Source organism: Lissotriton vulgaris, chromosome 11 (genome assembly GCF_964263255.1).
Source record: "Lissotriton vulgaris chromosome 11, aLisVul1.2, whole genome shotgun sequence".
Taxonomy (NCBI): Eukaryota; Metazoa; Chordata; class Amphibia; order Caudata; family Salamandridae; genus Lissotriton; species Lissotriton vulgaris.
The window spans coordinates 539,437,648-539,462,613 of record NC_141699.1 but is presented as its reverse complement, the minus strand read 5'-3'; the positions used below and the strand labels follow the sequence as shown (position 1 = coordinate 539,462,613).

Below are 24,966 nucleotides of genomic sequence, written 5' to 3'. Positions count from 1 at the left end.
CAGTGACGTCTATCTCAAGGGGAAGGGACGCACGCAGCAGGATTCCCGCCCCCCGGGAGCCCGAAGAGAACCCAGAGTGGGCCACCATCTTGTAGCCTTTACGGTTAAGAGCTTTGCAAGAGTTTCCAATCAAATGCGTCTCTTGTAGGAGCACAATATCGGGCATATGTCTCTTAAGCAGTTGAATCACCACCCCTCTCTTAACACGGTCACCCAACCCATTAACATTCCAACTGATCACCTTTAGTTTCCTACCCCCCATTGTCCCGCAACCCGTCCCACCCAACCCCAGCCAACCCAATCAGCAAGTGAAAAACAGCAGTAAACATGACCCATTGCCTAAAGGAAAGAAGAGAGAAAGAACGAACAAACAAATAAACTTGAACAATTGCACCCCCACCCTGCACCCCTCCATCAGACTAAAAAGCCCCCCAACCAGCAGTGTGCCTGTCGCCCCATAAACTACTCTACAAAAATTCCCAGAGGAGAAAGGAATCTCCGCGAACACCTCCCGCCACCCTCCATGTAACGACAGGAAAGTCAGCAGGGTCACTTAAAAACAATACCGACAGTCTCATGAAGCGGGGTCACCAAACGCCAGTGTTACACAGTAGAGCCAAGTCTCATAGATCCGGGCCACCAGCCGCACCTCCATCTTGTTCATCTTGAGCGTCCCGACGCGGCGACAAAGTGTCTAACCATTCACTCACGTTCTCGGCGAAGTCAAAGAACAGGGCACGGCCCTTATGTTCAATCCGGAGTTTGGCAGGGAACATCATAGAGTACTTATATCCCATATCGTGCAGTTGCCGCTTTACGCCCGCATAGCTCTGGCGCTGTCGCTGAACAGCCCTGGTAAAGTCCGGGTAGAAGTGTATTTCAGCGTTCTGGTACTTAAGCGGTCCATGCCGTCTGGACGCCTGCAGGACCGCATCTCGGTCCCGAAAATTGAGAAGCCGTGCTACGATGGGTCTAGGCGCCACACCCGACTTCGGCGGGCCGCCCGGCACCCGATGGGCACGCTCCACAGAGAAAAAGTTACTAAGACCAGACGGTGCCAAATGGGTCTTTATCAGGTCCTCCACAAAGAGGTCCGTCGCCGCTTCCTCGGACCCCTCCGGAACACCGACAATGCGGACGTTCTGCCGCCTGGCACGTCCCTCAAAGTCCTCCAGCCTCCTCGAGAATTGATCCGCAGTCATCCGCAGGTTCCGGACCTCGGTTTGCAGGTCCGAGACGTCGGCCGTTAGGCTGGAGGTCTTAATGTCCAGTGTCTTCACTCGATCATTAGTCTTGCCCAGGTCGGCTCTAATGAGAGTCAAATCAACAGCCATAGTGTCCACCTTGTGGGTCAAGATCTCATGTTGCTGCTGCATGTCAGCCCGAAAACTGGTAATGGCACCCATGATGTCGCTCAGGGTAGGCTTGGAGCCGTCAGGTGAGCCCGTAGATGCAAGGCTCTTGGCAGAAGATCCCGTGGCAGGCGGCGTCTTCGGCTGGACATATCGCTCAATTCTACTCTGTTGTGACTGTGCTTTTCCGCGGACGCCTTTGTTCGACGTCTTGTCGGGGTCCCCTCTGCCCGCCATGTTGGTTCCGATGAGGGCAAAGGGCTGCACCAGCCAAGCCCGAGCCCAGCGAGCCAAGAAGAAAATCCGAGCTAAACAGTCAGACCAGGCCGATGAAAGAACGCACTGTAGGCACTAGCACTCCGCCAGTAGGGACAGCAGGCAGTCACTACGCAGTCCAATCGTGCGGAGTGGCGGAGTCCGGAGAGACAATGGCACATCCCCGGCACGGAGTTCATTGTGAAAAGATCTTATCCTGTGCTGGACAGTGAATGGGCCATAAGCAGTGTAATCTGCCCAAGATCGCCATATGTTAGACTGAGACTGAAATGCTGTTTTTGTACTTTGTCCCTAAAAAGACAGTTTCACAGAGTAAATGGTCTCACAAAAGAGGAATTTTACAAAAAAACTTGTTAAATATGAAAAAGTCTCTTCATAAATTCAATGTTTTTATTTTATTCACATGCAGAACTGCTTCATCTTAGTAGTACTTGTACATCAGACTAAATCAGTGCAGTTTGCAAAGGTCCTCCTAAACTTTAAATGGGGCCCCGTTGAAAACGAGCAAGCATTTATTTACAAGTTAATCAATCAACAAGAAAGAAAGAAAGCAAGTAACAAAGGTGCCTGCACACTTAACTTTCGGGCCACCTTAATTTGTACAGACATTTTGCAAAAAAAACTTATTAAATATGAAAAGGTCTCTGCAAAAATTCCCAAAATATGTTTAATCTTAGCCGTTCTAGTACATCAAACTAAACAGTGCAAGTTTTTATTTTGCGAATATTCGTTTGCAAACATGATTTTAGAAATGTTTATGCTTCTCCCCCCACCCTGACAATGCCAATAGTGAACTTCATGCCTTACGAATGAAAGACAAATGTTTTGTGCAGCTGAAGAACAAGACATCTTTTGATGTGGCTATGTCGAAATTAATATTTTTAAAAAGAGCACAAGCAGGCTCCATAGTGCAAATACGCTGCATTCCTCTTTCCTGTAAAGGCTTTCACTTTTAAGTCATCCAAAAGCAAAGTAAACACCATGCTCCCTTGAAGACTCAGCTTAACATTTGTTCTCGGTCTTTGAATGTCCAGAAAATGTGACAAGATAAGAACAAGATTTACAAGCCTGTTAATTACAGAAAAGGAGTTTGTGAAAGACTCCTGCAAACTCTACTTTAGTATGTGGAGGTACGAACTCGAGATGGAGAGCCAAAAGCAAATATAGTCAGCAAATGGAAAGCCAGAAAACATGAGTTACAAACCACCAAGCCAATAGTAACCAATGGGCAGAATGTATTTCCACATACTTTCTTAAACTCCAAGATGTCTTTTGCATACCATACAGCTCTGCTGTCTAGTAGGCTGCGACCTAAAAAGGACATGTCAAAATGTAACTTTAGGTCGAGCTGGACTAGCATCCGTAGGATGCTGTCCAAGTTCGACAACTATAGTCATCGATTTCGGGGGGATTAGGGACAAGAGGGTGCCACGCGCTTTAACCTGTGGATTTGACCTCGTGCACGCGCACGTCGGCTCCGTCCACATTCGCAGCAATTCCCGCGCCGTGCACATCCCCACACATACACACATGCGTGCGCATACACACAGACACTCGCTCGCTCACACACACTCTCCCCCCCCCCCCCGTCCCCCCCCACGCCGCAGTCATCGGGCTCTTTTAAACACACACACGCATACACACACGCATACACACAGACTCCAAGACACATACACACACGCACACACATACAGAGCCCCCCGCCGCCCCACGCACACACACATGCCCCCCGCCCTCGCAGCTCAGCAAAGCCCCCCACTCACCGGTACTCGTCTCCAGGCGAGGGCTCGTTGCAGGCGGCGGCGGTCTCATCCTTCTGTGCGTGCGAGGCTCTCACCTCACGGAAGCCCGGCCGGGCTTCCAGTGTGTCTTGACGTCCCGCCCCCGGCCTGCCTGACTTCTGCCCGGGATTGTAAACCTTGTTTTTTTTTTATCTAGCGCTTGTTTGAACTCTTTTGTGCAACTTGGACAAAAACGTGCTATTAGTCGCAGGAACATTCACGTGTAGGGGGAACAACCGATTCGTCTCTTTCAAAGTAGAAAATGTTGACATTTTGATCCAATAGAGTGGTTTTGAAGGTCTTTTAGTTAATCTGCGGGTTGAATCTTCTTACCTTGACGTTTTCCTTGCCTGAAATAGATGGCGTGCCTGCTACCATTGCTCAAGGGGGGATGCTGGTGTAAAGTCGCTCACTTGCATGGCCGTGTACCCTGCCTGTAAACCGTGAACTCTGCCTTCTCTGCTACGCTCAAGCAGTGCTGTTCCGGCAGTCTGTCTGGGTTTAACGTTTTTCTCATCAAATAAACGAAATGTGTGCCGGATGTGAGGTTTGCAGCTTCGGTTTACCAAGAGCATCCAGATCGTGAAGGCACATACCTGTATATATTTGTCACTCCACTTATGTTAATGCTTTTTTATTTGTTTACTTTTTAGTGTATTTTTTTGTTTTTTAAATATAGCGCAAAAAATCAACCAAAGGTATTTCGAGTGCTTTACATGAGTACAATTTACATTACACAAGGTCACACATGCTGTTTATAGGCATGGGGAGATTAAGTGATCTGCCCAGAATCACAGTATGTTGACCTGAACCCGGTTCCCCCAGTTCCACAGTCTGCAGCTTCCTGCCCTGAGGCCACATCCTGGGCAGAGGGAGGAAAAGCATTATGTTTTCCTTTCACTGCTGATCATGCGACTGGTGAAAGTGACGTGGAGGAGGAGGTTCTTTGCCACACATGGACACCACCACTGCCATACACACACGGACACCACCACTGCCATGCACACACGGACACCACCACTGCCATGCACACACGGACACCACCACTGCCATGCACACACAGACACCACCACTGTCATGCACACACAGACACCACCACTGCCATACACACACGGAAACCACCACTGTCATGCACACACAGACACCACCACTGTCATGCACACACGGACACCACCACTGTCATGCACACACGGACACCACCACTACCATACACACACAGACACCACCACTGCCATGCACACACATACACCACCACTGCCATGCACACACAGACACCACCACCGGCATGCACACACGGAAACCACCACTGCCATACACACACGGACACCACCACTGCCATGCACACACAGACACCACCACTGTCATGCACACACAGACACCACCACTGCCATACACACACGGAAACCACCACTGCCATACACACACGGAAACCACCACTGTCATGCACACACAGACACCACCACTGTCATGCACACACGGACACCACCACTGTCATGCACACACGGACACCACCACTGTCATGCACACACGGACACCACCACTGCCATGCACACACGGAAACCACCACTGTCATGCACACACGGACACCACCACTGTCATGCACACACGGACACCACCACTGTCATGCACACACGGACACCACCACTGCCATGCACACACGGACACCACCACTGCCATGCACACACGGAAACCACCACTGCCATGCACACACGGACACCACCACTGTCATGCTCACACGGACACCACCACTACCATACACACACGGAAACCACCACTGCCATGCACACACAGACACCACCACCGCCATGCACACTCAGACACCACCACCGCCATGCACACACGGAAACCACCACTGCCATACACACACGGACACCACCACTGCCATGCACACACAGACACCACCACTGCCATGCACACACAGACACCACCACTGCCATGCACACACGGAAACCACCACTGCCATGCACACACGGAAACCACCACTGCCATGCACACACAGACACCACCACTGTCATGCACACACGGACACCACCACTGTCATGCACACACGGACACCACCACTGCCATACACACACAGACACCACCACTGCCATGTACACACGGACACCACCACTGCCATGTACACACGGACACCACCACTGCCATGTACACACGGACACCACCACTGCCATGTACACACGGACACCACCACTGCCATGTACACACGGACACCACCACTGCCATACACACACGGACACCACCACTGCTATGCACACACAGACACCACCACTGCCATGCACACACGGACACCAAAAAATGTTTTAATGCAAAGCATTGTCATTTACAATGCCAGTAACTCAAACTTTAATGCTGCGAGATCTATTGCATTGCAAATGCTTGTTCTAGTAAGGCTGACAGTCCCATCCCATTTGCGTACATAGGATTTCACTAGCTCACAAACTAAGTGCGGACTTCCATTACATTAAACCTGACTTATTGATGAAGTCCGATTCAAGGTAACTTGTAATACAAAGGTGACTTTAGAAAGTCCCCACTTCCTTGCCCCAAACTTCTAGTAGCCACTTCTTATTAACTGCAAAGTTTGTCACTCGAGACAGCCTGCAAAGAGGCGGGAAGCGGTCTCAGGAAGGGGAGCAAAGAGCTTGCTGGAGGGAGAAGGTGTGACCTCCTCCTTCCAGGGGGGGCTACTGCTTCTGAGAGGCACATGTGAGTCACACCTTAGGTAGCCTGCTCCTTTGTGTAGGTAGGCAGGCTGGCATCTCCTCCAATCGGGGCGGGAGAGGGGGTGGAAGCAGCTACAAAACCACTTTTCTAGGAGGGGTGCCTCATTATGTTCCCTGGGAAACATTTTAACTGTGGCAGAGTTTATAGATGTCGGCAAAAGTTGCAAAACAAAAAAATGAGTTACCAAGTCGTAGTATCCACAACACAAACCATAAAAAGTAATGAGATTTAACTCCAACCCACAGTATGCCTTCTTAAAGACCTGATAGGTTCAACAAGGCATCACAAATAAAAACACTGATGACACTAGATTACATTGCTGTTAATATTTATTGGTAATATTACTGAAGCTGTTCAGTGACCCTTCACACATCTATCAAGTGTAGGGCAATTACTTCCTCTGTGGGAACCAGTCTTTTTGCCCAAGGCCTCTGTTTTGTGCTGTATCTCCTTCCAAGGTTGCCACATATGGTCAGGCTTGCTTCTTCTACATTGTTAAAACATTTATAGTGTAATAAGTCTGCTTATATTGAACATTCAGTACTTTCATGAAGTGAACATTCTGAGCCTTTTACTTCCAAAGCATGGGCTTCACATTATAAGATAGCTACAATGAAATATTTTTGGGGCATTTTTCCACATGAGCTCTCTGACACAGGACCTGTGTTGTCAAGTAAAAGGCTAACGCAGTCTTGACTTGCTTTTGTTTTAGAAAAATAGGTGAATGTGTGGAAATCTCTGGGGAAAATGCCTTAGGAGAATGCTTTTTGTCAAATTGCACAATAGGCGCAGGGCTCTGTACCCCAGAGGCCACTGCATTATCCAGTTATACATTTGCAAGACAGCAATTGACCTTTTTATAAAACAACGCAACCAAAATATTTAACATTGAGTATCTTTTAGGATGTCGGCCCCACTCTCCCCAACTTTTCCCCCCCACACCCTCCCACCGTAGTTGCGCAACCACCACTGAGACCAGCCCACCCGCTGATAGCAGAGGACCAAAGCAAAGAAATAAACAAAATACAAGGACCGAAGAAAGACAATGCCCGTCTTAACACACACACACCCCAGGCTACCCCCAAACCCTCCTGTGCCAGGCCCAACAACCCTAACCCTACCCTCATTCCACCGGGATATCATCTGTTGCAATCAGAGGCTCCAACCACAAGACCCTATAGTCTGCCCACCTCTTCCATATTTTGTAATGCTTACGCGGACATCCCCGGGCCACAAAGATTGGCTGCTCCATCCCCATGCAGAAGTCAAGGCCATTTTCCAGGCGGCCACCGAGGGGGCCCGCGTATCCTTCCACATCTTGGCAATATCACGTTTGCCAATGTGAGGCCCAGCTGTAAAAGATGCAGTTTATAAATATTGCCCCCGATCCTTTCCATCAGATGCAGTAGGGCGAACTGTGGTGTGCCTGGGAGTGACCACCCTAGGACCTCAGATAGGCAGGAGATTACCCCCTCCAGAAACTGTCCAGCGATGAGCACTGCCAGACCGTGAGTAGGAATGTGCCCTCCACCCCACCACACCGTAGGCATCATGGGGAGGCAATCACGCCTGCCCGCCACAGTCGAACCAGAGTAAAATAAACCCGGTGGAGGTACTTGAATTGGATGAGGCGGAGACGCATTGCTATGGCCGCTCCCCGAGGGGCGGCTAGGGCCTCCCTCCAGTCTTCTTCCTCCAACGTACCCACATCCTTCTCCGACGCTCCCCGTAACTTTTCCAACTTAGATGCACTGTGGGTGACCAGGGTCTGATATATCCACGAGATCTTTTTGGTCTCCAGGTCACCCATGACAACCTTCGCCTCCAACGGGCTAAACTCTGGGATGGAGTCAAGGCCCTCCAGGCTGGGGGCAAGCGTATGGCGGAGCTGGAGGTACCGATAGAACTGTGACTGGGGCATGCAAAATTCCACTTGCAGATTCTGTAATGATGTAAGGGACCCTTCCCGCACGACATCTCCCAGGGTGGAATTACCTATGGCATCCCATCCCCGAAAGCCCTGCAGGGCCGCCAGGTCAGGCAGGCGTCCATTGTGCCACTGGGGAGTTTTTCTAGTTAGTGTATTCCACCACCCCATTCGTCTTAGAGACTGCCGCCAAATTTGGAAGTCTACCTTTGTCACCGGCGGCAATGCACCACGCAGCGTTCCTGAGTAGAGGATTGTGTGGAGAGGGTAATGCTCCATCTGGTGGCGCTCCAATGCATAGGCCGGGTCCCCCCTGTCCCCATACCACCACTCGTTAAGGACTAACAGGTACGAGGCCTGGTAGTATGAAAGAATATCTGAGGTTGCCAGGCCTCCACAGTAGGTGGAGAGAAAGCACGTACGCAATGGAACATGCACCGCCCCCCCACCCTCCCCCCCAGAAACTGCCCCAGCACCGAATTCACCAGCCGGAACCATCTAGGCACGATTGGGTACGGGAGAGTCTGTAACAGGTACAGCAGGCGGGGGAGTGCAACCATCTTGAAGATTGCCGATCTGCCATAGATGAACGCGCTCCCTGACTGGAGCCAAATTCCGCTCCCACGATATCGCTGGCACGTCCGATAGGAATAGACCCAGCTATTTCCCCGATTATTTGCATGATCTCCAGGATTCGCGGCCCGACCTATCCAATGCCGTTAGAAAGAAGAGGACATCATCCGCATAGAATGCGATCCTGTCGGATAGACAGGAGCCCACTCAAATCCCTTTAACTGTGCGTCGATACGCACCCAGGCCGCCAGCGGCTCCATGGCTAAGGCGAATAAATAAGGCGACAGGGGACACCCCTGCCTGGTGCCATGTCGGATAGGGAAGCTGGACGAGACTGCTCCTGCCACACGGACCGACGCTGTCAATTCGGTATATAGAAGTCTCACATATGACAGAAACCGGGGGCCAAGATTAAGTCTACGAAGGAGGGCGAACAGGTAGACCCAGCTCAGGGAATTAAATGCCCTGTCCATGTCCGCCAGTAGGAGCGCAGTCGGTTCCCCCGTCTGTCGGACTGCTGCCAACCTATGTGTGCCCGCCTTATGTTGTGTCGCGTCGCCCTCTTAGGCATAAACCCGGCCTGGTCTGGGTGGACCAAAGCCGAAATATGAGGCAGGAGGCGGTTAGCCAGGGCTTTGGCCAAAACTTTTACCTCCACATTAAGAACGGAAATGGGGCGGTAAGAAGCATGCTGCTCCGGAGGCCGACCAGGCTTATGAAACACCACCACCTCCGCGTGCCGCCAGTCTAGGGGGAACCGGCCGGTCTCCCTGGCTTTCTCCACCGCTGCCCTATAGTAAGAGGCTATCTGTAGATTGTACCGACGATGGAACTCACTGGGGAACCCATTGGGTCCAGACCCCTTCCCCGAATTGAGCTCTCCTAGGGCCTTACCCAGTTCCTCCTCGAGAGGGGGAGCTCCAGCCATTGACGTGTCTCATCGGACACCGCTTTGGGCAGGAGATCCGCAATGCATTTGTCGACTGTAGCCTCTGGTAAACACTCCAGAGGGGCGTATAGATCCGCTTAATAGGTGGTGAAACTCTCCGCTATGGCCTTAGGGTCTATTATCGGCGCCCCCACTCTCATCGAGCACACCCGGAAGGGCTTGGGGATGAAAAACACCCTGGCAGAGCCGATGTAGCATCTTACTCGACTTATTGCCCCATTGACAGATTCTGCTACGTGTTGCTAGCCAGATTTGGCGAGCCGCGTCCATTAGAAGAGAGGCATAGGACTACTGGGCCAGCAGTAGTTGTCGCACCACCGGTCCGTCACCCGCCTCTCAGCTCCGACGCTCGAGGGCTTCCACCTCTGTCTCAGCCCTGACAAACCCATCCCAGCGAATTCTATGGGCCGCCACGCACCATGTTATGTCCACCCCTCGTAGAGTGGGCTTCAGTGCCTCCCAAAGTGTTACTGCACTAGAGACCGACCCCACTCTAGCGATAAAATAGTCCACAATCGCCTCCCTCATGTGCCTCTCGTAGTCGGCATTCTCCAAGTTCCATACCGCTAGGCGCCAGCGAAAGGGTTGCCGCCCCTGCCCAGCTGCAGCTCCACGAACGCCTGTGAGTGGTCCGACAACCCCCTAGGAAGGGTCCCAGCAGAAACTACACTCGTTGCCGTCACCCAGGGGACAAAAACATAGTCTATCCTAGAGAATGACTTATAGACCGCCAAGAGGTTCGTAAACTTCCTCCTGTCACCATGCGTGTGCCGCCAGGTATCTACCCAATCGAGGCCTGTAACCAGGGAATTCAATTTTGTGGGATGCGGGCCACCCACGCCCCCTCCTGCCCTGCTTATGTCTCTGCCCATATCATAACATCATTCCAATCTCCACCCACCACCGAGGCTACGTCCGGCATGTCAGCCCACATGGAGAGCAGCTGTTCCACCAAGGGCCACTGTAAAGGGCGAGGGGCATACACACATCCCAACACAATAGGAACCTCCCCAATCATGCCCGAAAAAATAGGTACCGCCCCTGCGGATCCATCCATTGTTGAGCGTATACATATGGTTCCCTGCGGTGTATTAGAACTGCTACTCCTCTAGAACCCTGCATAAACCCAGCTTGAAAGACCTGTTGGAAGCCATAGCGCTGCAGGCACAGGACCTTGGAACCCAGCAGGTGGGTTTCCTGCAAAAAGAGGATGTCAGCTCCGGTCCTCTTGGCCTGACGCAGGACAGCCCCTCGCTTAATTTTATCCAGGACCCTGTGCACATTCCAACTAACAATACGGAGGGTGCCCGGGGACACCTGAGCATCTACAGCCCCACTAGCCATCGGGCAACAAGCATTGGTGTATCACGGACTGGAGGTCCCGACAGTGTGCGTGCATGTCGTGGTGAGCCCAGTGTAAAAGCGCAACCCATACACCTAACCAAACCTCTTCCCCATAACAAACCCCATACCTCAAAAATACTGAAGTACCTGTCGCGGCGGGGTTGGCACCAAGCCCCCAACGGGGGGGGGGGGGGCACAGTCCGCACCCGCCAATGGATCCCCAACTTACAGCCCATGTCACCCAGGCCCACACCCCACAAGCACTAAACAGGTGGGGATTCAGCTCTCCTAAGGGCTCCCTTTATACAGCGTAGCTCAAACAGTCACACAGTCCAATTAGAGAAGCATCTCAGCACCATCTTGTTCACAAGGATCAAGGATCCACTGTCCGGTGTCGGTAATCAGGGTCTCCCCGGGAGGAGGCTCCGCAGAACACAGAGCACCTCTGGGACCGTGATCTTCTGGGCCCCCTCCGGCACTGCCCACGGGGGATTCTTCGACGGCCCCTCACTCAAAGATGAATCTGATTGCAGCCCAGGCGGCGTATGCACCCGTACAGTTTCTTCTGTCCACTCGAAGATCTCCTCCGGGGAGTCAAAGAAGTGGGTGCAGGATTGATATACCACACGCAAACGAGCCGGGACCAGTAAGGCATACGGGAGCTTGAGGCCTCTCAGTCTAGTTTTCGCCACCATAAACGATTGGCGTTGCTGCTGCACAAGTCGTGTATAATCCGGGAACACTAGGATGCGATGATTGTCATACAGCAAAGGTTCTTTGGCACAGGCCTGCTTCAGCACGGTATCACGGTCAAGGTAGTTCAACAGCCTCGCAATCAAAGGTCGCGGACGAGCCCCCACCGGCGGTTTCTGAATGAGCACCCTGTGGGCCCGCTCCACGACAAAGCACCGGGACAGCGCAACCGGAGGGATCCAGCTTTCCAGGCATTGCGTGAGGAAACGCTCCATATTACCATTCTCGCACCCCTCTGGGAATCCAACAAAGCGCCGGTTGTTCCGCCGGGCCCGCCCCTCTGCATCCTCGACCCGGAGCGCCAGGCCCTGCTGGATGTTTTCCATACTTGCCACCTTCTGCTTGAGGACCGAAACATCATCTTCCACCCCTGAGATGCGGGTCTCAGCCTCCGTGATGCGGGACACCGCATTCTGTAGATCTTGGCGTAGTAACATAACATCCGCGCTAATCGCACTAATTTTGGCATCAAGAATATCCCTGGATTGGGTGATTGCCCCAATCAGGGCCGCGTTGTCTGGTATGGCATCCTGGGGACTTCCCGTGGCACCACTAGTCGCTCCCGGGCCAGTGAACTTGTCTATAGGCCCGTGCTTCGTGGAACCACCGCCGCCCTTATCCCTCGTCATGGTGTCTTTTAACGGACCACCCGCAAATTCAGGCCAAGTTGGGCTGGGAACGACACAAGAGCCTCCTCAGCTCAGGCACGCCACAGGCCGTTCCGTCACCCGGCCCGATCCCAAGGGAAGAAAAGAAGGAAAGACGGAAGGAGGGAAGGCACCCCCGGTCCGGGGCCCTCAATCCACCAATGGGGGCCATGACCAGCCAACGGCACCCCCACCAACCTGCACGCCGATGTTGCAAGGCACCAAGGAGGCAAGGCCCCGCCGGCAATGCCGCCCCCAGGGCTGCAAGCTGCCCACTCGACCGCCGGTGTCCGCTCCCCCGGGCTACCAATGTGGGCACAGAGCAAACCCCTCGCTTGTACCCCAAGGGCTGTGACCCGGTGTGGCCGCCGATCACAGGCCCGCCGCCACAGTCAGAGCAGGGGACCTCCACCAAATCAGGCCCACCAGCCTGCGTACCTGCCCGGGGCCTACACAGCAGCGAAGATCAGCAACTATCCGACATCTTCACCCTGCGACTGCGCCATCACTTCTGGCCTTTCTCCAGTCACTGGCTCGTCACGGGCAGCCCCGAGGCCACGCACCAGGGCAGGCCAACCACCTCTTCACTGCTTCCACTGCAGGTCACCGGGGGTCAAGGAGAGACCAGACCGCACCTTCAAGGGCTCCCTAGCCCCCCACGAGGCCCGATACAGCCGTCGGTCCCCGTGTATAGGCACCAGCCCGAGGGGGGGGGGCCCCTTCCACTCTCCCTGCCGTCACTGCCGCACAGCAACTGCCGAATGTCCGGGAGGAGGGCACTCCCGCGCCCGGGGCCCCAGAACCAGGCCTCTCTCCAGGCCATGGTGCACGGTGCCGCCAAGTCTCCCCGCTGGCCGGAGCACCCCCTCCTCCCAGCTCCTCACCAGTGTTCACAGCCTGGACCCTGGGGCCGATCCGCCCTGCGGAGACCGCTGTCACCACCGGACAATCTGGACCGCAGTCCGCCGCCGCAGGCTCCCAAGGGCGGTAGCGCGGCCAGCGCTACTCCCTGGGCTCGCCAAACTCCACGCCCTGGCTCCGCTGCCAGACACCAGGCCGCGCCTCGTGGACGCGGTGGCCCCAGCTCTCAGCCGCTCCCGACAATGCAGCCGCTCACCGGACTGCCCACACAGTTACTCGGCGCCAAGCAGGCCCGGTTCTAGCGGGTGGGCCGGGTGGGCCGGGCCCACCCAAACTTTGGCCTGGCCCACCCAAACATAACCCTTGGCCCTGGCAGTGACGTCAGCAATGCCAGCAGAATATGGCCACTGCAAGTTAAAACGTTCTTCGAACGTTATCTTTCTTTAGGAGTTGCGTGATTGGGCCTGGGCTCGCACCCCCAATCACGCATCTCCTATTAGGCAGGTGGGCTGTGTCCCCGCCGACTCGTGCAGGTACATTAGGGGCACTGCGAAGGGGACAAAGCCTTTCGTTGGAACTGGATTTGTGGATAATTAATTCTTTTCTGCTGGTAAAGAGGAGTTTGTTTTGCCGTTTCGTTTTCCTGACCTTCCTGACCCCTTGAGCTGTTTGTTTAACCGATCCGGCTGTGACAGAGTTCGTAAGGAGCAGGTAAGAGAATGTGTGGCTATTGTGTTTTTTAAATCTGTGAGAAAGACATACTTAGAACGCCGTGTTTATTTCATTTTCATTTACATCGTGTGTTTAAATCGTTGGTATCATTCATGAGTGGTTCTGCAAGGATGCACGACAACTAAATGCCCAAATCACCTTGGGGATTGTTGATCTCGCTGGAGAGCGTTCTTTTTTTGGTTTGTAGTATTTAAATGCAATAGAACTGTAGTTAACGTGGATAGCTCAGTGGGTTACTGCCTTTGTCACAGAGATCCTTTGATTCAGAAGATACAATCCTAATTTAGGACAGTATGATCAAAGACGTGTATACAAACCAGAATGGTATAATTAGATTTTTTTTTTGTATTGCTAGTTAGTTTGAATTCTCCCAGTATTTCATTATTCTAATGTTGCAATACAGAGTTTGGGCAGATATAATTTCTAATCGGTACAGCCAACCACTGGGGTATGCTTTAAATCCTGTGTTTGTGGTTCTCCAGACCCAACCCTCTTAATACATATTGCCACCAGCAGCATGGATGAGATGTGATTCCTACACCTGGTAATCTTCATTAGCTTATGTGACATTCCCTATAGGCTGATTTGGATACTTTTATGAATCGTTGTGTCTGCATAATGTGTGTGTGATGTACAGTACTGTGATACCCTACACTACGAGTAGCGCTATACAAGAAATAAAATGCATATGAGAGAGGGGCTATGGAGTGATGATGGGCTCTGTTGGAGGGTGGCAATGAGGGAATCCGAGGGGGCATCATGAGGGGTGGAGATACGGAGAGATGGAAGGCACTGGTGGAGGTTGTTTGTGAGGGAGTCTGAAGAGGAGGTCATGGGGGAGGGGCTTTGGAGTGATGAGAGGCATTGGTGGAGGGTGGTAGGAAGGGATTCTGAGGAGGCGGTCATGAGGGGGGGTTGCTTTTGAGGGATGGGCACTGGTGGAGGGTGGTAGGGAGGGAGTCTGAGGAGGAGGGCATGAGGGGCACTGGTGGAGGGTGGTAGGGAGGGAGTCTGAGGAGGAGGGCATGAGGGGCACTGGTGGAGGGTGGTAGGGAGGGAGTCTGAGGAGGAGGGCATGAGGGGCACTGGTGAAGGGTGGTAGATAAGGAGTCTGAGGAAGAGGTAATGGATAGGGGCTATGGAGCGCTGAGGGGCACTGGTGGAGGGTAGTAGGGAGGGAGTCTGAGGAGGAGGTCATGAGGGGAAGAGGCTATGTAGAGATGAAGGCCAGTGTTGGAGGATGGCAATGAGGGAATCCAAGGAGGGGGAGGTCATGGGGAGGAGCTACGGAGAGATGAGGGGCACTGGTGGAGGGTGGTAGTGGGGGAGTCTGGGAGGAGGTCATGAGGGGCACTGGTGGAGAGTGGTAGTGGGGGAGTCTGAGGAGGCGGTCATGAGGGGGGTTGCTTTGGAGTGATGGGCACAGGTGGAGGGTGGTAGGTAGGGAGTCTGAGGAGGAGGTCATGAGGCAGAGGGGCTTTGGAGTGATGAGGGGCACTGGTGAAGGGTGGTAGGGAGGGAGTCTGAGGAGGAGGTAATGGAGAGGGGCTATGGAGCGCTGAGGGGCACTGGTGGAGGGTAGTAGGGAGGGAGTCTGAGGAGGAGGTCATGAGGGGAAGAGGCTACGGAGAGATGAAGGCCAGTGTTGGAGGATGGCAATGAGGGAATCCAAGGAGGGGGAGGTCATGGGGAGGAGCTACGGAGAGATGAGGGGCACTGGTGGAGGGTGGTAGTGGGGGAGTCTGGGAGGAGGTCATGAGGGGCACTGGTGGAGGGTGGTAGTGGGGGAGTCTGAGGAGGCGGTCATGAGGGGGGTTGCTTTGGAGTGATGGGCACTAGTGGAGGGTGGTAGGGAGGGAGTCTTAGGAGGAGGTCATGAGGCAGAGGAGCTTTGGAGTGATGAGGGGCACTGGTGAAGGGTGGTAGGGAGGGAGTCTGAGGAGGAGGTCATGGGGAGGGGCTATGGAGCGCTGAGGGGCACTGGTGGAGGGTGGTAGTGGGGGATTCTGGGAGGAGGGTGGCAATGAGGGAATCCAATGAGGTCATGGGGGAGGTGCTTTGGAGCGATGAGAGACACTGGTGGAGGGTGGCAGTGAGGGACTCAGGAGGAGGTCAATGGGGGGAGGGGTTATGGAGCGATGAGGGGCACTGGTGGAGGGTATTTGTGTGGGAGTCTGAGGAGGTGGTCATGGGGAGGGGCTTTGGAGTGATGAGGGACACTGGTGGGGGGCAGGTAGGGAGGGAGTCTGATGAGGAGGTCATGACTGAAAGGGGCTAAGGAGAGATGAAGTGCACTGTTGGAGGGTGGTAGTAAAGTTGTCTATCGAGTAAGAGGTCAGTGGTGGGACACCAATAAATACTTTTGCACCGGAGCTATAATAGACCCTGTAATGTTTTTGCTTATTTAATTAGCAGTTGGGTCATTAGGGCCACTGTGTAACATAGTTTAAAGTGTGTGCTAATTATATTTACTCTTATATTCAGGGTTTTCAGTTTGAAGGTGATTTTACAAATCTTTTTAGTGGGATTATGGAGAATGAAACCAGGTGGTGCCTGATATTGGGCTGGGGACCAAGGTTAGCTGTGAGTTAAGGTGCACGGTAGAGAGATTGTAGAAAACTGATGATCAGGCCTGGAAGGGAGTGTGCTGCAGAGTCCGGGGTTAGGTGGCGTTAGTAATGAAGAGAGATTCTCTCTGAAGGCTGGCAACGAGGCAGGCTGAGTAGTGTTACTTGCCTGATACTCCCACCTCAGAAACCTCCCTTCTCCCCATCAAAAGGACCTTACATGGGATCAAAACACTTTTTGAGAGTGTTAACGATTAGAAAGAGATTTGGAAAATAATGGAGGGCCCTGAATCTCCTGTTATCCCCTTCTATCACACGCAGGAGTACAGTTTTTTGTATTTGTAGGCTACCTCCAGAAGCGACACATTGAGCCCGCAGTGGCCCACCCAAATGTGCCCTTGGCCCACCCAAACAAAAATTCCTGGAGCCGGGCCTGGCGCCAAGATGCTCCCTCCAGGACTACTCAAAGGTCCGAGGGAGCCAGGATAACCGTAGGATCAATGTAGGGCTGGACGGAGCTGGCTAGCACACGTCCGCCATGCCGGCCTGCTAAGCCACGCCGCCAGGTTTAGAGAATTTTGACCATTGAATGCAAAAGAGGAATTCCTCCTTTTGCCAGAGAAAAGGGAAGTAGATATAAAGCAGCTACTTGCGAGACATGGCAGAAACTGCAGCTTGTTTGATGAACAGGTCTGTGGCCAAGACGTTTTATGTTTGGCTGGCTGCCTCATTACTGGGGTTCTTATTTAAAAATACAGGAAGGTCCAGAGGTACACAATGTACTGCAGGTAAAAAAAAATGTTGTACCAAACTCCAGTTACTCATCTACCGTTGCCCATAACACTAAAAAAAGAGTTGTACTGGCTTCTCCTCTTGGGTGCCCTACTTTTCGAGTGAACATCTCGCACATCTATCACTGATACGATGGAGGACGGTGTCTCTTATGCATACTATCAATAGATTTCTTTTAACTATAACTGAACATCTTGGATGATTCTTTCACCTTCCTCCAATGCCTCCTTTCAAGATACAGAAGACTTCTTTAGAGCTTCTGGGGGAAATTCAAAAGTATACTTTTCTGATATCTATCAAACTGATTCCAGGAAAAAGCACTGAAATTTTGTTCACACATTTTTTTGTGCCAGAGAAGACTAGCAGCACCCGACTAATGCTAGATATCTACAGCTGAAACTCATTATCCCGTTAAATGGTGACGTTAGCTAAAATCTTGGGTGGGCTGGCTGACTATAAAAAATATTTTTCCACGTTTGGAAATCTCTTGCCTGCCCCCCTGAATAATTTAAGATGCATGGTACTATTTTGAATGCAAATTGCTCACTGCATTTTTAGCTCTAAAGTTATGTGTGGAGGTTTGGGTGTGAAAAGCATTGGAAATGTTTGTGAATATCCGTTAAGTTAGAAATTGGTAGCTGGTCACGTCTTTCTCAGTGTCGCCTCTGCTCCTTCCATGTACACACCTATGTTACCACTTCTAGCCCCAATTTTACAATTTGTGGGAAATCTGCAAAGCTGGTAGATTTTCTTTAGTAGAAAGTTCATCTATATGTGTAAATACCCAAAACTGTTGTTCTTTAAATTGGGATAGGTAATTGACAATTGCAGGTGGTAACTTGTAGAAAAGGCTGTTTGTATTGGGCCTTCTGTGTATAGAATATCCAAAACGCAATATATAGTTACAAGTTTGTAAGATCCATTGTTTCGGCCACCCGCAGTTTGTTTCTTGTAGGTAACGTTAAATCACGACCTATTTGAACCCTATGTCCTCCTTCTGTGACTTGGAGCCTCTCTAATTGTGTCCCAGAGCTACATGCCATATTGGACTTTCTGGGAGTCCCCAAAACCCCCTGCTATGCGGATCATCTAAATCAGCCTGGCTTATTTCTGTGTATAAAGTTTAATCCTGTGAGTTTCTTTTCGATTGGCAATCTAAAGATCAGGCTAAATCACTTTTGTTGGTGTGTTTTTTAAATTTTTATTTATTTATACAGTGTCTGAACCTGTTTGAGAACTGCTGTGGTCTTCGGGAGGGTGCCATCCTTGTCCTGCTGTCTGACATTGGTGAGTGGAGTATAAGGCAGTAAAGTAAATTGTGTTTTGGGGTTTAAGTGGGATGAGGGCAGTCATTGTGTTGGTTGGGAACTAACTGTGTAAAGTTTCTCTTGCTGCACTAGGTTTAGGGAGGGATCAGTACTGGGTATGTGTTAGAGTGGAAGAGAAGGAAGTGCAGTGTTGAGGGTTTCAGCAATACATTATTGAGAATAATCAAGGGTAGTACATCGATAAAAAATTTACATATTATATTTTAGAAAACCCATTTGGGAGCTTGCAGCAGAAAAACATTTAAAACCTCTTTGTATACCAGTGATACATTTCAAAACATAGCATTGTAACTTTGACAGACCAAATTTTACAAGTACATGTTAAGAAAGATTTATAAATCTGATTGACTAGCATTGCTTCTATGATTATTATAAACAAAGGAAATAGAAGTCAGTAGAAAACTCACCTGGCACAAATTCTTTGAAAGTGTATAAGTGTCCCTACAAAACGTGGTACTTTGAATTGAAGAGTAACAAAGTAACAAACTCATAACTTGTTCAGATGAACATATCTTGGAAGCCTTGCAACTGTTGGGTGTGGACTAATAGCCATTGACTGCCAAGTACCTACACTTGGAAACAAAGGAAGGGAAACAGTTTTGATAAATTGACAAATATGTAGGAAGGCAAAAACACAGAAAGTAAGCCTAATGTAAATAAGGAAAAGGTTCATGATAGAGATGTCTGGCAGAGAATTAAAAAAAAAGATGCAAAAAACCCTTAGTAAACGCAAGGTAACCAAGTTGGGACTCAAAACGAAACACCAAGTGAAGTCCAGTGTATTAAAGAAATTTACATTAGTGCGTGAAGCATCTGGATGTGGCTCATTTTGAGTACTTTCGTTTGGAATGCTTAAGTTGAAGTAATTCACTTAAAATTCTTTCATTTAGTTTGTCATTAACATTGGTGTAAGGATTTCCTCAAAGCCCAAGCCTAAACATCAGACTATCTCCAGCACCTGCACTCAACCCAAAATGTAATTTAGGTGTGTGTCCTTGGAGATTTAAGTTTAGAGGATTACTGATGTGGTTAAACACTTACGCCTCAAATCTAGGAGTAAATGTACACCTAAGCCTGCAAATATAACACTTGAGCCTTACTCCCAACATGACAACCACAACAGAAAACCTTTAACCCCTTCACTGCGGCGGCTATTCCGCCGCAGTGCTAAGGGGGTGGGGGGGCCATGCTGCGGTCCCGTGCTCGTGACGGAACCGCTCCGTCACGGCACGCGGGTGAGCTGTGCTTGTGACGGAACGGTTCCGTCACTGCCCCGCCCGCGCTAGAGAACGTTAGCGCAGGCGCGGAATTCACGCCGCGCAGGCGCTGCGCAGGGGCCGTGACGGAACCGTTCCGTCACCAGCACAGCCCACCCGAGGTTCGTGACGCAACGGTTCCGTCACGAGCATGGGAGGGGTTAAACTCTAACCCTAAACCTACTTTTCTAATTCTAATGTGTAATCCCAAATTCAACAGTCTAAGACTAAACTCACAAATGTAGGCTAAGCGCCCTAAACCAGAGCGGTGAGCTTGAACTTCCCGAATCTGAAAAGAATTATTGGCACATTAAGCCTGAATTTGCAAGCCTAAGCCTTTAAACTAAACCCCTATTCTTAAACATAATTTAACAAAACTGGAACCTGCAAGTGTTAATTTTGAAGCTTAAGTCTATATCTTAAGCATAAAAACTCCTAAAACAAATCTGCTCAACTTATTCCCAAAAACGCATGTCTTTACTACTAACCATACCCTTAATCATGCACACCTAAGCATAACCTCTTAGTTTATACCCATGTTCCTGTGCTTATTTATTTTAATTATTGAATTTTATTTTGAATCCTTTGACAGTTAACACAATTTTCAAAACCACCATTCTAACAAGAACCGTGGAGCAAATTTGCAGTTTTCATGCTGCAATTTGAATTCTTCATTCATATAATTTGAACAAAGCAACATTCCTGTTTAGAAAAGCATGTTAGGAAGAAGACATTCCGAAAAAAGTTCCTTCATTCTCTTACCATATGCAATCTTTGATGCATAGTTTCGATAATAAAATCTTGATCCTGTGACTTATTGGTGTGTGTCACTGAAACCCGGTATGTCTCACCTACTCCCTCAAATCTGGTCATATTTTAGGAGATAAACCTCTGTTTGCATATACTGTCTTCTCCACTGCCATGTACGAGTGCATACTGTGTTTCCTTTCCTCAATAGACTGTGGTGTTTGACAACTCCATCACCATGCTGTATCTCTCTTTAACACAATAGGACCCTGTGTAATGAGTGAATCGAAATTTGCCTAGCTTACGTAACGATAAGTTTCAATTCTATTAAGGACACGGAGGCGAGGATTATGCTATATCTTCCTTCGCTTTATTAACATAAAGTCTCCACAGCAGCTTAGGAAAAGATATAATAAGAACAAAAAATGCTTTAAACATAAAGCATTGACGTAATGTTCGACAAATCAAACAACAACTCCCAAGAGTCTCTTTGCATAACAATAGTCCATAGTCCTTTCACACTGTCCATCATCACTATATAACCGGACTTCTCATCATCTTCCTCCTCTTTCTTCGCGCAGATCACGCTTGAGCCTCATTGGTCCTGTTTAGCACCGTCGTTGCCTGTCAAAAAAGGAACAGCATCAGCGAGGTGGCCCAGGAATGCGACAACAAGGCGAGGAGCAGTCAGTGATGAACACATTATTGACCATGTAAAGGAAAACGCTTTACTTACTGCCATACGGGTGGGTAGAGACACCACTGTGACCTGGGTGGGATAATCCTCGCCTCCGTGTCCTTAATAGAATTGAAACTTACCGTTACGTAAGCTAGGCAAATTTCGATTCTATGTCCGGACCGGAGGCTTCAGATTATGCTAGTTTAAAGCTTACTTACCACCAACTGAGCCAAATCCACCACCGGCTTAAAGTAAAACCTCTTGAAGGTGGAATCCGAGGACCAATCCGCTGCTCGCATTAGGTCCTCCAGACGAGCACCCACCGAGAATGCCTTAGAGGCCATGGCCCCCCTGGCGGAGTGCGCTCCAAAGAGAGAAGTATTGATGCCCGCTTCTCGCATGACCCATCGCACCCACCGAGCAATAGTGGGGGAGGAGACAGCTTTGTGTGGCTTCCGCAGGGCAATCAACAACTGACGCTCGCCCGGAGGGCGCAGATCCAAGGTCAGGTCCTCATATGCTTTGAGGCATTGCACGACACACAACTTAGGAGTGTCAGTAAAGGCTGGATAAGAAATGGAACGCGACGACGTCTTAGTACGTCGGCCCACGGTAAAAGTAACCCCATCCGGGGAAAAAATGCGTGCAGAGACATCCAGCGCGCGCACGTCAGAGACGCGTCTACAAGAAACCAAACATAACAACATGGCTAACTTCGCCGACAGCTCTTTAAGAGACAGATAGGAATTGGCCGGCCACGACAGGAACAAATTCAGAACCAAATTGACGTTCCAAAGGACGGAGTACCTGGGTTCCGGCGGCAGCGCGAGGCGAACAGCTCGCAGAAGCCGGCACACAAAAGGATGTTCCCCTACCGGATGGCCATCGATGTTATCATGGCCAGCAGAAATCGCCGATCGAATAGCATTGATCGTCCTATACGCTAGACCCTTGTCGGCCAAATGCGCTAGGAAATTCAGCACGGGAACGAGGCCTGCGACCACGGGATCCAGATCCCTTCGTAAACACCAACGCATCCACTTAAGCCAAGCGGATCTGTAACACTTCGTCGTACTATCGGCCCATGCTTTGGAGAGCAAGTGCTCAGCCGACCCCGAAAGGCCCGGGAGCGCCCAGCGTCTCCTGAGAGCCTCCACGCCACGAGGCGGAGAGAGTTCTGCATGACGAGAGGGTGAGGTTCCTGATCCGGGTTCGTCAGGAGCAGAGGAAACAGGGGGAGTAGGATTGGAAAATCCCAAGAAAGTTCCAGAAGAACCGGAAACCATACTTGAGACCTCCACAGCGGTGTAACCAACACCAGTTCCGCACCCTGGCGGCGTATTTGAGCTGCCGCTCGCATGATCATGGAGAACGGGGGAAACGCAAATGGCCGTTCCCGACTCCAATCCTGCAAGAACGCGTCCGTGGCCTCCGCTAGAGGGTCCGGCCTCCAGCTGTAAAACCGCGGCAGCTGGTGGTCGAGACGGGACGCAAAGAGGTCCACCGAGAAGGGGCCCCAGAGGGAGAGTAGCCACCGGAAGACTTCCGGATCCAGTTTCCACTGGCTGGCGTCCCTGAGATGTCGGGAGTGCCAATCCGCTACCTGATTGCACTGGCCTGGCAGATACTCCGCCGTCACCGCAATGTGACGAGACAGGCAATAATCCCAGAAGTCCTTCGCCAAGTCCGCCAAGGCGTGGGAACGAGGACCTCCTAGATGGTTCACATATCGAACCGCCGAAATATTGTCCATCCGTAGCAGGACACAAGCCTTGACCGAATCTTTGGTCCAACAGCGGACTGCGAAGGAGCCCGCAAGGAGCTCCAAACAGTTGATATGCAATTGTTGTTCTTCTGACGACCAGGCGCCGCCGGTGGAAAAATCCCCGCACCGGGCGCCCCAGCCCGACCTGCTGGCGTCGGACTCTATGATCAGGTCCGGAGCCGAACCGAAGATCGCTCGACCATTCCATGCCTCCATGTGAGACAGCCACCATGACATCTCCTCCTTCACCTCGTCCGTGAGGGGAACCCACTGATCGTAACTCATCCCACGGCGCAGATGTTGCGCCTTCAAGCGCTGAAGAGCCCTGTACTGCAGCGGGCCCGGGAAAATCGCCTGGATGGAGGACGAGAGAAGGCCCACCACCTTGGCGACATGACGCAGTGACGTACGATCCTTTGCGATCGTCTGCCGAAGCAGGTGTCGTATCTTCGCGACCTTCCGACCCGGCAGGCTCAAGACCGCCTGCACCGAGTCCACCACGAAACCCAAAAAGGTGATCTGCTGAGTGGGAACCAAAACCGACTTGGAGCCGTTGATGACAAACCCTTGTCTCTGAAGCAGGCTGACAGCTTGACGCAGCTGGCCTGCCAGCACCTCCGGGCACTGCCCCATGAGGAGGACGTCGTCCAAGTATACTAGCATCCGGACCCCCTGACTTCTGAGAAACTCCACCACCGGGTGGAGGACCTTCGTGAAGCACCACGGGGCCGAAGAAAGGCCGAACGGCAGGGAGGTGAATTCGAACACCTTGTCGTCCCACAGGAATTGTAGGAAGCGACGATGAGGGGGGTGGATGGGAACGACCAAGTAGGCGTCCTTGAGATCCAGTCTCACCATCCAATCCCGAGGGAGGAGCACGTCTCGAAGGAGGTGGATCCCCTCCATCTTGAAGTGACGGTAGACCAACCACCCATTGAACTCTTTGAGATTGATCACAGGCCTCTTGCCCCCATCCGTCTTGTCTACTAAGAAGACGTTGCTGAGGAACCCATGTGGGTGGTGCGTTGCTAGACGGATGGCTCCCTTGCGCAGCAAGTCCGAGACCTCTCCGTCTATCAATCGTGCGTCGGATTCTGAAAAAACCCTCAGGCGCGGGGGCCTCGCCTGAGTTGGCTGGTCGTAAAACTCGATATGGAAACCTCTTACAGTTTGCAAAACCCAAGCATCGGCAGTGAGCAATTCCCACTCCCCGTAAAAGCTTGCCAGCCGCCCCCCAATCGGAACCTGATCCAAGCAAAGTACACTTACCGGGGGCATTTCCCTGTCCGGAGTTCTTCTTGAACCCTCTGCCACCGAAACGTTGTCCCCTGGTGGGGTAGAAGTTGGTGTAGTTGGCCGAGGTCTGGTATTGACCTCTTCCGGAGCCTTGTCCCTTGTTGTTGGTCTGCTGACCACGGCCGATCGCGCGGCCCCTACCGCGACCGGCCCCTCCAGAGAAACGCTGGTGGAAAACCCTCTTGATGCTAGACTGGGCCTTGTCCAGCGACGTGAACGTATTCACAAACTTGCCCAGCTCGCGGATGAAGGGCTCGCCGAAGAGGCCACCCTGGGCCACAGCACCCGCCTCCGACGAGGCCAGGTCCCCCAGCTTCGGATCCAGCTTGATCAGGAGCGAACGCCGCCTCTCAGTGGACAGGGCACAGTTGGCGTTGCCCAGGAACACGATCACCCTCTGGGCCCAATTTGAGAGCACCTCCGGTGATATGGCGGTGCCATTCGCTCGAGCCTCCTCCGCCATGTCGAGGATCTTCGTGGCGGGCCCGACTGCATCCAACAATTTGTCCTGGCAGGCCCGCCAGGACCGGTCAATCCCCTTCCTGGGGTCCTTCATAAACTTCGCCAAGAAGGTGGCCATCTTGGGGTCCAATTCCGGCGTCATGGCCACTTTCCCT

At 51.6% G+C, this 24,966-nt stretch overlaps 1 protein-coding gene across 1 annotated transcript in view; it reads left to right on the top strand.

Moving 5' to 3' along the window:
• Positions 1-24,966, top strand: part of IKBKB (inhibitor of nuclear factor kappa B kinase subunit beta) — a 616,380-nt gene that overhangs the window by 279,946 nt on the left and 311,468 nt on the right. Inside the window, exon 5 of the mRNA XM_086943580.1 lies at positions 18,496-18,565. Within this exon, the coding sequence (XP_086799706.1) occupies positions 18,496-18,565 (70 nt within the window). The remainder of the gene's footprint in view (positions 1-18,495; positions 18,566-24,966) is intronic.